The 15,279-nt window shown below is 44.5% G+C and overlaps 1 protein-coding gene across 2 annotated transcripts in view; it reads left to right on the top strand.

Moving 5' to 3' along the window:
- Window positions 1–3,676: 3,676 nt before the first annotated feature.
- Window positions 3,677–15,279, top strand: part of LOC135373135 (store-operated calcium entry regulator STIMATE-like) — a 39,708-nt gene continuing 28,105 nt past the window's right edge. Inside the window, exons 1-4 of one of the 2 annotated variants that reach the window (XM_064606396.1) lie at window positions 3,677–4,024; window positions 6,905–6,953; window positions 14,367–14,462; window positions 14,553–14,674. In XM_064606396.1, the coding sequence (XP_064462466.1) occupies window positions 3,847–4,024; window positions 6,905–6,953; window positions 14,367–14,462; window positions 14,553–14,674 (445 nt within the window). In that variant the 5' untranslated portion in view covers window positions 3,677–3,846. Of the gene's footprint in view, window positions 4,025–6,904; window positions 6,954–11,860; window positions 11,940–14,366; window positions 14,463–14,552; window positions 14,675–15,279 lie in introns of those variants that run through there. The other variant, XM_064606397.1, reaches the window with a different exon arrangement.

Below are 15,279 nucleotides of genomic sequence, written 5' to 3'. Positions count from 1 at the left end.
ACGCTGTGCAAGCGATGTTGCGTCGCTGTGTGGGTCAAAGGGCGGGAATGGAGGTAGAAGCGTCTCCATGTGCTCGGTGCTGTTCTTGTGGCGAGTCCTACGTGGTTGCCGTTTGCTGTGGGTTATCTTGCGCAGGAAAATCTTGAGATCTTCGGGTTAGAACCCTCGTCGCCAGTTTTTGTAGTGTCTCCGTCCCGGTTGTGTCAAAGGCACGACTAAACAAAGGCCCCAAGATCGCCTTGCTCCATACCGTTTATTCCAGATAACCCAAAGTGTTCTTTTACACGCGCCGTCCCCGACGTCGTCGTCTTCTCAAAACCCAAACACATCATCCTCTTCTCCGAGGATATAAAATAAACAACACTACACCACCCACCTTCGCACGTCTTCCTGACCACGTCCGCAGAGCTCAGGTTCCCAAGTCCCCCGAGCCCATTTTTATGCTCTCGTAGACGCGAAGTTTTCCACCTCTACCGCCGCTTACACCGATGGCGCTTCTCGATATGGCAAGTTCGCGTCAGCATTTGTCATCCCCGACGAAGGCGTAGTTCAAGGACGTCGCCTTTGGCATTGTACATCATCCACAGCTGCGGAACTCTACGCCATACTTTTCTTTTTGCAGCACATTAATTGTTCCATTCCCACCCCGGAATTGGGTGGTCTTTACTGACTCAGCATCTGCGCTGCAAGCAATTGAAAATTCTGGCATCCGAGTGGTTGTGGATGTGTTAACCGCTTACAAACTTGTCTTAACCGCTTACAACTTCACAAACAAGCAGGACATAGGCTCGCCCAAGCAACAAACAAAGGTGGGGCCACGCTAGGCTATAGTTCGGCTGGCCTACCTGGCCTTGCTTGGTACATCATCTGCCAACAAGCTTGTTTCTTGATACGGATCTGTACCTTGGCCAACGATTTGCCAAGCATTGGCCAGCCTACGTTGTGCCAAGATACAGACCAAAGCATTCCTGCGGCGTCCCTCATTTTCAGACTCAATTGTCTCGCGGCGTAAGGTAACGATATACCATTATTTGTTTGTTGCTCGTATTTCCCACAACGTTCCCAGCAAACCAGATGCATCCAGCAAATATCCGTAAGATATCTCGCCCGGGACGTTTGGATATCCACTGGAGTTTGCCACAGATCCGTTTTACATCCATGCGATATCCCTGCGACTAGCATTTCTGCCATGTTTGTAGATCCACTGAAAGTCCCTGCGACGTCTGTCACGGATATTTGGATATATACGGGAGATTAGGAATATCGTACATATTTTGCTTTTAACAATTTTGTGCATCAGATATTTAGTTTCTGTAGAGTGCGTAGACACCACTGCAACTGTGTTCCAGCAAATAATATTTATTGTGTGTTTTAACCCATTTGATACTATTGGGAACAAAAACATTACCTTAGCCTAACAGGATTCATCACAGTACAGCAACACCGTGGGACATGCCAGCATAAGTGCCGAACCCTGCCCGCCTCACTTGGAGCACTTGGAAAAACCCGCAGTAACCTCTATTTGCTAGCTGGATGGAACATATACTGAAATACAAATCGTTACACACACGTTCGTTAGGGGTAGCGTGGCGTAAACCATTTGTAACGGTGACGAGGATGTATCTTCGCAATTCCTGTGTTTCTGCATCAGCCCACAGTATACCCAACAACATTTCTGACATCCCTTCCTATCAACTACTCTGTTTTTAATTCAGGTTACCGTCTCTATAAGGACAAACAAATATTTTCTGGACCTCCCATAGACATCCCTAGGATCTGCAGGCTGCTTGTCATGGGACATTCAAACATCCAGAGCGCGATATCCTTCCAACATACCAGGGACATCTGTTGTTTACTGGAGTAAGCCCAAAACGCAATGAAATTGTGCGATATCCCATAGATATCCTATGGATGTCGAGATATTCAGGACGTTCGCGACCTTGTAGGGCTGTCCCATGGATATTAATGGTTTGCTGGGTTTCCTGAGGAAAAACAGATACCATACATAACTTGTCTCGCGAGCTTCCGCAAATTCGAGAGACCTGTTCGCGTGTGTGTCAAAATGAAGGGAGAGGCGTGTCTAAGTTTAATTTGGCGCGTACACAAACGACACTGAAATGATGAATTGCTTGTCGTATTAACTCGCCATGAAGGTAATGCTTCTGTTTCTTACTGCTTTAGTTTTGAGAGATTCCCTTGGTCCATCGAAAGTCGAACTTACGCAGCGCTAGACCATTCTATGTTTCCCTCTCCCCCAGGCGAGATTGATCAAAGCTTTGGTGCAGGCCAACGAGCTCGTTTCTTGATACGGATCTGTACCCTGGCCGACGGCTTTCCAATCATTGCTCTGCCTATCACTATGCAACGCTACGCCAACGTTGGATGGCCGAAAGAGTCGTTGGCCAACTGTCATCCGACCTTTTGCCAACCGTCGGCCATCGGCCATTGCTTGCTTGGGCGCTCTCCAATGGGTTCCCGCCCATTGCGATGTCGAAGGCAATGAACTGGACAGCGCCGCCGAAGCAGCTCTCTCGTCTCGGACACGGATGCGTATTGCACTGCTGAGAGGCGATCGGCGGTCCATACTTCGAAGCCGTGGAAGAGCTGCGAAGAAAAAAAAAAAAAAAAACCGAGGCACGGACACCACGGGTCGGCTATAATCACGTCACGCGAGAGTCGTGTCGGCCCTCTGCGGTTGCTTTCTCCCACTCACTCTCTCTCTTCTTCTTGTTCTTGTTTTTACTTTTTCGATTGCACTGCTATAACGGCTATAACGCACCGCAGAGTAAAAATATTTTGCACGGTGACTCCTGGTGGACAGTTTGACGGATGATTCATGATTTCGAGCGACTTTAAATGTCACTTCATTGCTCCTTTAAAGTGTGCGATGAAACCTCAGAGAAAACAGCTGGCTCCCGGATTGGAACCCAATTGTCACTTCGACGATATTCCACTTGTTTTTCAAGTGGATCCATTGGGATTCCAGCTCAAAGTTTTGCCTGAGTTGGCATATGTTTTGTCGTGGGCGAATCGCGCTGCCCTGTATCATGTTTCGGCCTCGTGCGATTGTGCATTAAGCCGACCCTCGTATATTGTAATGGAATGAACCTACTGTTTCTGGCAAAGAAAAAGTGAAGAAGCGAGTTGTTGCACCGAGGCATTGATCAAAGTGGTTGTACTCGTGGCAAAGTTAACTCAAGATAAATATCGTTGACCTCGCATAATCCTCGGACGAGTGAATTTTTTAATACAGGCGGCGATACACACGGCAGTAGTCGACTGATATGACAGGAACAGTTCCCACGCCCCCAAGTTCCAACAACCCCAAGATGGAGGAGAACTTGCGCAAGTATCTGGGTCTCGTGGTTTTATGTGTCTTTTTTCCACGAGAAGGTGTAGACTGGGATCGTCTGGCTTGTTCTTGTTTCCGTCTCTGTCCATACAGTAATTACATAGCACGGCGCTCCCAAAAGAACCTGTGCGTCTCTGTACGTAAATCGCCATAGAGTTAATATAGTAAATCCCACGTCATCATCACTCGTATAGGTTCCGAAAAATATCTGCATATCAGAATCATCTTTAGATCATCCAGATCATCTTTTGCAGCGCTTACTCGGGACTATTATGAAAGCGAATATCGAAAGTTTTGCAGCGCCACCATCAGTTGTGACAACGATGTCGTTGAACTAATCTTGAGTCGGTGTGCGCTGGTCGCCGCGGCCCACGGGTGGGGAAAAATGGTTTTTGTTGATGTCTGTTGAGGCATGGTGAGTTCACGGACGGCAGCGGAGAAATGACCTCATCACAGCGTCGCCCGAAATTGTCGTTGTCTTCCAAACGGTGACAATGCTCGACTCGAAGGCTCTGAGCCCGTCAACCGTGGTCGTGTCGATTGCTCCCAGTCAACTGGAAACTGTTTTGGTTGGCGATCCTGAGCTACATTGTAGTCACGGGGCCCTTACCAACTCTTTCGGATGGTTTGTGCAAGGAGTTCTAGCCGGACTAGCGTTTGCCTGCCTGATAGGTTAGTCCGTTTTGGTAGTTAAGGTGATCCGTACCCACACGCAAATGTCAAGCAAAAACACGCTGCCCAAGCCTCTGCTGCTCTGGTTGTTGATCTAGTTCAATGCGCCCGTACCTTGTTCACCGTTTGTTGTGTGTGTGTGTGTTTGTGCTGTTCAGGTGATCCCTATAACAACTGTAGATTTCGACGGTGTAGTAGACTGAAACGGATTAACAGCTTGGTGTCCAGGTACACATGTCATTTGCATTGTCTTAGCTCAACGGACGTCATCTTCTCGTGACGTTTTGATTGACATCCCTGCTACGCAAAAAAGACGACAATGCTCATTACTGGGAACGAATAGCTGGCAGTGTCCCGTGTCTGGTAGGCACTACCACCCATTGTATTCCTGTAATTTATTCAGGACACAAAAGTTTACCTCACATATCTGACATTTGTCTCCTGACAGCAAAATTTTCTTTTAAAACTTCATTATAATAGTGTATTTTTACTGAGCACCTTCGTTAACTTGGACCAGAAATACTTATCTTAAAGTGTTGAACTTGAAACAAAATTGAAAACTAGCTGAATGAGTGCTTCGTACATGTTGGGTTAACGAAAACTTGTATTTCTAAGCATTGTGCTGCAAGGCAGCTGTTTTTCTTGCGCGAGTGCATTACCATTTTATACTCTGAAAGCCAGTAATGAGCACCCCCCCTTAGTGGTATTCTTCTGTGAGGCGCTAACTCACTGCATGACAGCCGGCCCACCACCGTGATTTGAGGGCACTTAATAAGTACTTCGAGTACATTTCTCACTACTTTTTGTACTTTACTTAAAGTGTTCAGCACTGATGGGACTTTTTACCATATTAAAGTACGTATTTTTGCGGTTATTTACTACTTTATTCCGAGTACTTTTCCTGGTACTTTGCCCATCACTTCTGAAAGCCAGCGTATGTGAATGGCTGCGGTAGCGGAGTTTATATCTACAGTTTTCGACACGCGTGCCTTGCGGTGCACCTTTCTGCACACACTTATTGCAAGACCCGTAAATGTTACAATTGCTGCTCCGTACTTGTACGAGTAATTCGGTTCTAATTGCACTGAGAAGTAATTGAGTTACACTCAGTTTGGTAGTGAAAAAGCTCCTTTAAAATTTGCAAAAATTAGGGGCTCGGGACAATTAAATTAAATTAAACAAATTAAACGGTCTTACCGTATCTTCGGATGTCGCCTCTTCACTATGGGAAATTTCCCACCATATAGTCCCTTTGCCAAAGGCTCACGGAAGGTTCACGCTCTGGCATACCACACAAGCACACATTTATTACCTTCAAGCACTTCAAAGTCTGCGAGTTCATGCGACTCCCAAAGTTCACTTCCGCTTTTTCTGCCTGTTGTCCGAGTTATAGTTTCATGATAGTTTGTTGTATCACTGTATGTTCAATTTTTGTCACATGACACAAGGTGCAGAACCTGCGTGAAAGCTCATCACTCATGAAGATCATTTTGAAACGCTTCATTTTTTATAGTTTTTGTCATTTTGAGACTTCTCACTGCTCTATTGAACTGTTTTTCTTCTTCCACACTCGAATTGTCTTTGTAGACATGGCGCGACTAAAGCAGCAAAAACATCCCAGAAAGACACCACAACTGCTTACTTACGACTGAAGGAAAATTTATTTTTGCCACTTAAGGGTGTTTGTTTTTCTTAAACGCGAGAGTTCAGATCCTCGAACTGAAGGCCACAAAGACCACCTCAGGGGTCTTGAATGAAACTAACAAAACTAAATTTTGCCACGCCAAATGCGCAACAAAAAGTCTTATTGGATATGATGACATTCCTTGAGATTGAGGGAAAACATGGACAAACAAGAAATACTTGTCTGGTTACTTCTTGTGTGTCATTGTCTTCCCTCATTCTCAAGGAATGCAGATTATCACCAGCTCGCTTGTATCCTACTTTTATGATCAGAGATGCTTACATTTTACGGCAATAACAGGAAATGCTCTTCAAACAGTTACCAAAGGATATTACGAGCTAGAAACTCCAAAATCTCACTCAAGGTTTTCACAAAGTAAAAAAAAAGATGCTCCCACATGTCAGAATTGTGACTTGTTCTTGAAAAGAGACATAGTTGGCACAATCCTTTTAGATCACTTTGGAGCACATAACCACACATTTTGGAGCATCTTGGAGCTTCCCCAAATATAATTTTTCAGAGTACACACTTTGGAAGCACTACTACCATGACTCGATACTGCTGTTTCCTCTCTGGCAGACACCTGGCCACTTGGTAACCGCTGTTCTGCAATGCTGTTTTAATTCAAATTACGCGGGATAATGTGTGAAGCAGATTCTAGTCGAAAGTCAGCGGTTGTGTTGTTTTTCTCTCTCTTTGTGATGTGTTCTGGTGCTGTTCCATCCATTGAACACACAGCACAGAAACACACACGAGATCTAACACGTGAAGCGAGGGGACCTCGTTGGATGACATTGAGTGAGAAAGTTTCGCGTCGGTGCGTGTTTGCGTTTGGTTATGCTGCGTACCTTTGCCAGTGCGGAAAAAATATGCCCACATCAAAACAGGCAGCGTGTTGGAAATGCCCCGCACGAATTTTCTGGAAAAACGAAGCGATTAGTGTATGTGCCCTTATAGTTGTACAAATCAGTAATGTGCACCACCGTTCGTTGCGAAAGGAATGCTCTAATTGTATTTTGGAACTGTCGTTCTGGTGCTCTGCAATTGCTACTTGCAATCTGGAATTCCTAGCCGCTTGCTTTGGAACAGACAGGCGCAATATTGCTCATTTTTTTCAGGATGGCGCCGGAGTGGAATCATTGCACTCTTACGCTGTCCTTGTAAAGTGCTGCACTAATTATCTGTTCCATTTACAGTGAAGAGGTTTTGTGAACCTAGAAGGCACAGGCGACCATGGATAATTTGGTGAGTCCGAATATTGATTTATTTCATCGATTAGTATTCCGTATTGATTCTATGCGCGCGTTATGGAGACAGTGTAAAGTGTAAGTGTAAAAAAACTCCCGATGAATGGCTCTGCAAGCTAGAATTTGAGGAATTGACACCCTCTTTCACCTCCCAGAAATATAGAAATATTGTATAAATTGTGCGTTTGAGAACATGGGCAGACTCTTGGATATGTTAAGCATAATTTTGTTTACTATTTACGCACAATGGCACGATCTTGGAAACATCGTGTGCTTGTTTGTGGTAGCTCTGATGTCATGATGTAGGCTGATATCCAAGCTCTGGCTCGGACAGCATGTCGGAGGTTTTCATTTTCTGAGGTGTCAACACTGTCCTAGTGAAGTCTGCCTCGTCTCCTACTCCTTCATGGCCCCTGATAGCCACAGTTGCTTTGCTGCACTAATGCGGAACCTTAAAAAAGTCACGATTTGCAACGTCCCAGTAACTCTGAAACAAGCCTCAATTAATGCCTCACTGTTGAAATGGGTTTACCCCCACACTAAACTAACCTAAAATTTCACTTGTTTTTGTTAGTTAATGATATTTGAAGTTAGTTTAGTGCGACAGCTTGCCTCGCCCCCACAAGACCCCTTTCGACAGCGAGATGAAGCCGGAGTGGAATACCTTTCAATCTCTAAACAATATTCTGCGAGTCATCTTTATCCTTGAAGCAGCCGTCCATCAGTCATAGTTAAGGCCCCGGGTTTTGTGCGATTCCGCTAAATTTCATGGAATTAATCGCGGAATTTCGCGGAATACCTTATTTGCTCGGAATAGACGAATGCTCAAATAGTTCAGAAAATGACTGAGTACTTAGCCTCGCTTTGAACTGCGGGGTGACCTTGAAACTGTTCTCCCCTACCGGTCCATTGTCCACGACGTGTCAAGGTCAGCGAAAACGAGGTGTGACGGATTATTCTTGGTTCCTCCGCTCAGCAAGTGCCCAGGATGCAATGCGTGCGTAAAGAGCACTAGGATTTTCTGAACTCGTCTATTTCGCGGCGTTTTGGGCGGAATTCCGCGTAAATCCGATTGGGCCGAAGGACGCGATTGGCACGATGTGGACAGTTACTACGACGTGCAGCGTCGCAGGAGGGGTATTGCACGCTCACGTGAAATCGCGTCAGATAATAATGCACACTCACAACTGCTCCAAGATACGCGGGCCCTTCGACATATGTACTCGCGTATTTTGCGCCATCGTATGATTTGCGCATCGCATATTTTTTGGTTTAGCACTAAAAATGACACACACACACACACAAAAAGGGAGTAATTTGCGCACCCGCGTTTTTGTGCGCGAATATCTGGCACGCGCGCGTCTCAGCGACCGTGGCGATTACTTTTTGCGAGGCCTTTAATGCCATCGAAGTTATATTGCGGTGCTTTTGTTTGATTTGCGCACTTTCGAGTGATGGTCCACTGACGCGATGGACGATAGTGTCACTCGAACTACGAAACGCGGAATGAAATGCTGGACAAACCTTACAGCACGACATGACAAAGTTTGCGAACATAGCGTGCTTTCGGTTGTCAAGTGCGGACTAGCGTCATCTTCCAGCAGCGTCTCGTTTTGCCTCCCGACCGTCGGCGATTGCGCGGTATTTGGGTGCTTCTTTCACGCTGGCGCAATGCAGTAATAACGTCAATATCGGCTCTACCGAGAACCTATATCACCCGAATACTAAAATTTCGAAATTTTGCGTAGCTTGAATATCGCAACGAATGTTCCCGCACAATTTGCGCACCCCTAAATTTTTCGACTTTTTTAGGGAGAAAAAGCGCGCAAATTATGCGAGTAAATACGGTGATTGGGTTTTGGAACGAAATTAGTGTGCTTAATCCAAATTTAGCGTCTATTCTGATCAAGTATTTATCAATTCCTATAAACTTTGCCGATGCTGAAATGTCTTTCAGCTGGTATAAACTGACTGTAGCCGAAAACGCCATTTGTTGTCAGATGAGAACACACGATATCATGTAATGCTCAAGTTTATAAAATATTTTTTGTACCCACATTATCCGAGAAAATAGTGTTTCCCGCTTCAAGCAGCCATTGACCCCTTTGCCGCAGAAAATCGCGGAATTTACGAGTCGGTGCCACGGAATTTTGAATTTGCCGCCGAATAGAAAACCAGGGGCCTTAGTCACAGTGAAACCTGTGACCAGCGAGATTGCTTGGCTAGTTGGCACGGCAGGCAGTTGATGATCGAGGCTTCGTAAGTCATAATAATAACTTGGGGCTTTACATCGTGAGCGATGCTACAGTGGATTCATTTTGCCCACCTGAGGGTACCCTTTCACCAAGTTTCTAGCATCCTCGGCCGGGTTTGAACTCATGATCTTGGGATTGGCAGGCGGGCACTATTCCGACTGAGCCACCGAGGACAGCCAATCGCACGGAGTCTCCCAATATCTTATTCGTTTCCTGGAATCGTACTTACATGAGCGCACTTGGTCTCTCCTCGTCTCTGGTTCATGCTCTAACGTCTTCGTTCCTTTTTCGGGTATTCCTCGAGGGGTCTAACCTTGGCCCGCTACTCTTCAACATTTTCATCAGCGACCTTGCATATTCTGTTAAACATTCAACTCTGTTACAGTACGACGACATTAAAATAATGTGAAACTATATCATCACCTTCACATTGTGCTCTCTTGCAGAAGGACATCACTAACAACCACCTCAAAGTTAACGCTTCAAAAACTAAGATTGTTTGGTTTACCCGTAAAACAAATGTTACTCTCTTTCGCTACGTGTCAAATGCTGAAATATCTCGGGTTAGTACTGTCCGTGATCTCGGAGTCAGCTTTGATGCCAAACTGTCGTTCTGCTCTTTGGACACTGGGTTACTTATGCGTGCGAGCTTTTTGGAACTCCCTCTGTTTTTGTTAAAATCTACGAGACGTTCGTTTTACCAGAACTGTATGCATCTGTTGCATGGGACACTTTGTGACTTACTGAGACAAATTGCCTCGAAGCTGTTCAGAAACATGCACTTGACTTTGTTCACAACTTTTACTTTTGAATCGTTTGACTACTCGAGTCTATTAAAATACTTTCAACTCCTCCCTCTAACATCACAGCATCAAATTGCTGGTGCTGCATTCCTTTACAAGTATGTACATTCCATTGTTGACTCCCCATTCTTGCTAGGCCGCATAAATTTCCGCTATTGCTGCGGTGCCTTTCGCAATTCCCCATCGTTTTATGTACACAAAACCTGCCCATATGACACACGTTGCCAAATTCTGGTAAACACATTTTCTTCCCCGTGTGATATTTTAAACTCATACGCTGAATTTAAACGTGCCATTGTATCTTCCTTGCCTTAAGGGGTGGTGGTAGGGTTTTTACCACACGTCGTTAAAATCATTGTAACTCAGAAAGAAGTGAAAGTATAGTTATAAAAGTTTGCATGGTCATTGAGGATGCCCATAGGCTTGAGCTGGCACGTTTTGTAGCCAAATGCTTTATCACACTTCTATCTGTCAGCAGCCAAATTTTTAGGTGTGTTTCAAAATTTAATGTACCTTTTCTCAAAAACCAAAAGGAATAGTTTCACGATATTTGGCAGTTTTATTCAATGCAACAGTGCCTTACACCTGAACCTAAAAAATAACAAACACTCTGAAAAGTTTGGCTAGGAAAAATAAAAATCTCAACTCATACTCCTCTGTACCCAGGGGATGTTTGCAATTCTTGCTCGAATTACAAATATTGTGCAAGATTTCCAGTATATTTTAGGTTCACTGTATTTCTGGATAACTAGAACACATCCCAGCAAATTTTTTTCGCAATTCGTTCAGTGGTTTTCGAGAAAAGGTACACTGAATTTGAGAGATTCACCAAAATTGCAATTTGAGAAAAACGCAATTTTATATACATGCGTTCTTTATCGGTACCTAGAATACTCCAGGCGCATACAATTTCCCTGTGGGCTGTTCACATGCCTCTCTGAAGCCTTTTTTTGGCATTTCTCTTTTCACTTCGTCTTTCTTTGCTTTGACTGAGCTACGAAGCTCTGCCTTCTCAATGCGTTCATTGTCTAGCCGGTTCAGAGCCACAGCACAGAACACTCCAGGAGTTAACCCAAAGGGCTACGAGAACAGCTTTCCGGGCTGCATTTTCATCATTGTAGTAGGCAAAAGCATCGTGGGTTGCAATCTTGACAATAGCTGACCCAAACAAACGTTGTCCTGGGCGTGACACTTATGAGAATTGTACAATCCGCTCCTCTTTTCGATGCTTTCTTCTAACTGCACTTCACCTTCTCTGCAGATACTGCACACAACAGTGTCTCGGAAGATGTCCATAAGAAGTTCCAAATCAATTAGACGGTAACCAATTGCACTGGCCCCAACCACATTGAAACTGTGGTGCCAGTCTCACCGATTTTCTTGAAGCTAGCGCTTCGTTGTGCTGGCTGCTTCGTTTCTCGCTCTTCGTCTTTTTTCATGAACTGATTTCCCTTGAAATATCTTTTTTCCCCCACAACTTCGACGATCTAGGCATATCTATGTCGAGAGAAAAGCGAGGAGCTACACAAGAAAGTTCACAAATGACAACAAAGAGACACGCAACTTGGTACAACAGCACCCCTACTGGGCACATTTGTGAGAAATAAAATAAGGAAATAGTTGTCAATCGAATTCATAGGCACTGTTCTTTGTCACAAGAAACAGTGACAAGAAGAAAATAAAAAAACAACAACATAGAAGGAGGCGTAAACTCAATTGAACTGTGCGTAAACGAACGTCGCGTCCGCCATATTTAATTGCCAGGGGGCGCGGTGCGCTTTGGCGCGGGATTTAAAGGGCTTGGAGCGCGCGCTCGGCTTCGCCGACGCGCATGCTTGTTCCTCGAAGTGCGCTCTATTTTTCTATGACAAAATTGAATATTCGACTTTTTGGTCGCGTTACCCTACCATCCCCCCTTAACTTTAGGTACCTTTATCTGCTTTTTTGGTCTTGCTACCTTTACTCTCATTGTTTAATAACCTTTTCTTCTCATCATTCCACTGTCTCATGTATTGTTCCAAATATTGCAATTTTGGTGCTTCTTCCCCAATTGTCATGTTGTTCTATTATGTCCCCCATATGTACATCTTCTGTGTGCATGCTCACCTTCATGTAGGTTCGATTATTGCATTCTTACCTTTCTTCTTTTTATCGCTTTAACGTGTTGCTGCATACTATATGTATGTATTGCTTGTACTTTGCTGTAATCTGATAGCGTGCAAGATTCAAGGCTCCTGCAGCCGTCCTTGGGCACATTAAAATCGTTCATTCATAATAATCATCCACTAGATCTCGCAAAGACATTTTGGTATGTAAGCTGCCCCAGTAATATTCGAGTCCTACTTCCATGCAGTCTATAACGTGGTTATAATAAATTAAAATGATGGCCAGCTGAGGGAGGAGCTAGAGCGATAAACAGTGCTTACGAGCGCTCCGCCAACAGAACGAATAAAGGGACCGTGGAATTTGTGTCATATTAACTCCCCTTAAGTCCTGTGCCAGGTAACCCTGGGGACACTTTAAATAAATAATCTGACATGTGACATTCAAATGCCTCCTTATAGGGCTCCGAACTACCGCGTAAAATTCCTCAATTAAATTTGCAGCCAGCTATTTATAACTGAACTTTATAGCCAGTAGTAACTTGCAATTTTTGTTCTTCCGAGCAGTCCAGTCACTGATTCGAGACAATACCTCCTCATTACACTTTATTGTATCTCGGAACAGTCTTCAGTCATCGGGTGTCTGCCTACCTGGAAAACGGGGAATTGTCGGGGAAGTTGCCAAAAGGCAGCTGAAGTCAGTGTGAATGGCAGACAAGTGCCATGACGATACATAGTGAATCGCGAGTGCCAATCAGTGCAATTGGGTGTCCACACCACACCAGCGTTGCAGCGAGTATCAGCTCGATGGTACGACAACCTCGGAGGCAGAAAAGTAGGGCAGTGACCTTTAATGAAAAAAGGTGCATGTATGGGGTACGAGGTCTTCCTCCTGAAGGGAAAACAAGATTGCTTCTCTTTAACTGTAAGGAGAGGCATGTATTCTGTTTGTCTGAATTCACATTATTAAATTACTGTATAAGTAGTAATTTCCACGAGGGACTAATTTTCGCGAAATTCGTGGGCGCTCTTTTCTTCGCGAATTTAAAGTTCAACGAAATATTCGAACCAATGATAGGAAACGAAATATGCGAGAAATTTTACCCCGGACACAACTTATGTATGCAGCTTCTTACATTACATTCAATGTCAATCGTACCTGCTCGATGCGGTGACAGGAGACAGGACAGTTTGGCAATGACCCATATACCAGCCTAGTAAGGACCCCCTAGTCTGAGTCCTCTCAGTCAGAAGGGCTCAAAAAGAAGACGAATGTAACGGGTTTTTGCCCAGTTGTAATACCTTTTCCTTTTGTCAACTTCTTCCAGAATTTTCAAGGTGGAGGGCCCCTAACACCCCTGGTGCAGGGTCAACGCGCCACGGTTCCGCGAATAATAGCCTAATCCTGGGTCCTCACAAATTTGCGAATTATTGAACCCACAAATTTAACCACTTATACAGTATTCAATAAATGATCCATTTTACAAGTGATCTGTATCAAAATGAAGGAGCAGACACCAAGGTGCCTCTCGTTTTTGTCGGAGAATTCGCTGAAAATAGTCGGTTAAAACCTGGAAAAATGGGGGAATTTCGAGGCTACAACTTGGTAGACACTCTGAATCATCCTTAGCTCGGTTGCATTTCGTCGTGATATTCATCGTGGCTCACGCTTATGTCATACTGAAACTGAAACTGGATGTGAGGGTGCTGCTCGTTTTCCTTGTGTGTATCAAAAGCTACGACACTTTGCTGGATAAAATTTTGCACGTGGCATCTACACGTACAACAGTCATCTCAACAGCCTCCAGACAGTCCCATTAAAGAACCCTGTGGTGACAGATACGGCGGTAATTTGATACCTTAAGTCGCGAGACAGTTTGATCATGTGCGGCCCAACAATGGTCGATCGGTAGATTCTACCTGAGGCTTCTTTAATATGCGTCGCAATCTCATTGCATCACATTTACAGTCTCTAGTGGGAGTCTAAGCAACTTCAACTCTGCCACCTTCAACCTCAGTATTTTGATTGGTTGGCAGACACATTATGAACTGATCCACTGTGGCCAGCGGTGAAAAATATGGAGAAAAAAAATTGCAGTAGAAAGTTGTGGCTTTGATGAGTTTGCGGACGGGTTTTTGAAGTCTCGGTAGAGAGCATACTTAATGGCACGTTTATGTAATTGTTGCGGATGAATTTTTCTCAGCTTGTCTTTTGGGTCATTTAGCACTGATCATGTCTTTTCTCCTGCAGGTTTTATGACACTTCCAAACAGGCTGTGGGTGCCTTAGTGATTCACTTTGCCAATATTTTTCTAGCAGAATTTTTTCAAGGAGACCCATGCACTTGGTAAGAGAACAGTATTTCAATTATCGCGCGACTGGCTTCTTAGATAATTGTAAGCATAAACATTAACATAAATTTATCTTTACATTGCAGGTACATTGTGAGCTTCCTGCTGGACTCATCGCTAGGTCTTATGTTCCTGTTTGCGGGCATTCGTCTGACGCAGCACATAGCTCGAAAACGAGGCTGGGATGCTTTGATGTTCGGGGAATATGGTAAGGGTTTGTTGCTGCCGTGCCACAAAATAATGGTCAATTAAATTCAAATTTATTCTCATCTATATGGATGAGGGAGAAGCCCGGGAGAAAGCAGTGCATGCTAAGTTCACTCTTAGTAGCTCACAACTGTAACGGGTTAGTTTTTTTGTATTTTGAAGGGGGGGGGAGGAGGAGGGGGTGGAAGTAACTCCTAACTGTACTGTGTATTCGCGTGAGATTTGTCTGAAAATCTTGATGAGTACAGATTTTTCCCATAACAGACAGCGACTTAATGCTTAGTTACTTTCACATTCAATTAACTCGGTGCTGATACCAGGAATCAAACGTGGGTTGTCCAATTTCCAGTTAGACGTGCTACCGCAGCTACAGGAAATCATTCCTGGCATCAACACCTTTTCTCTGAGTTACTCGAACTTGTTAAAGGGGTTGAGAAATCACGCGGTCTGGCAGGGCCTGAACGCCTCAGTCCACGCACTTTGTATGCAAAGTCCCACATCCCATTACTTTTTGTGCTACCACATTTTAAAAACGTCCCATTTTCGGGGCCCCTCCGACCGTGGCACCAAGCAGTGCCGAGCAGCCTCATGAAATATGTGGAAAGT

This window comes from Ornithodoros turicata, unplaced genomic scaffold (genome assembly GCF_037126465.1).
Source record: "Ornithodoros turicata isolate Travis unplaced genomic scaffold, ASM3712646v1 Chromosome21, whole genome shotgun sequence".
Classification (NCBI taxonomy): domain Eukaryota; kingdom Metazoa; phylum Arthropoda; class Arachnida; order Ixodida; family Argasidae; genus Ornithodoros; species Ornithodoros turicata.
Note: the sequence above shows the minus strand (reverse complement) of the source record. Positions and strands in the feature narration are given on the sequence as shown.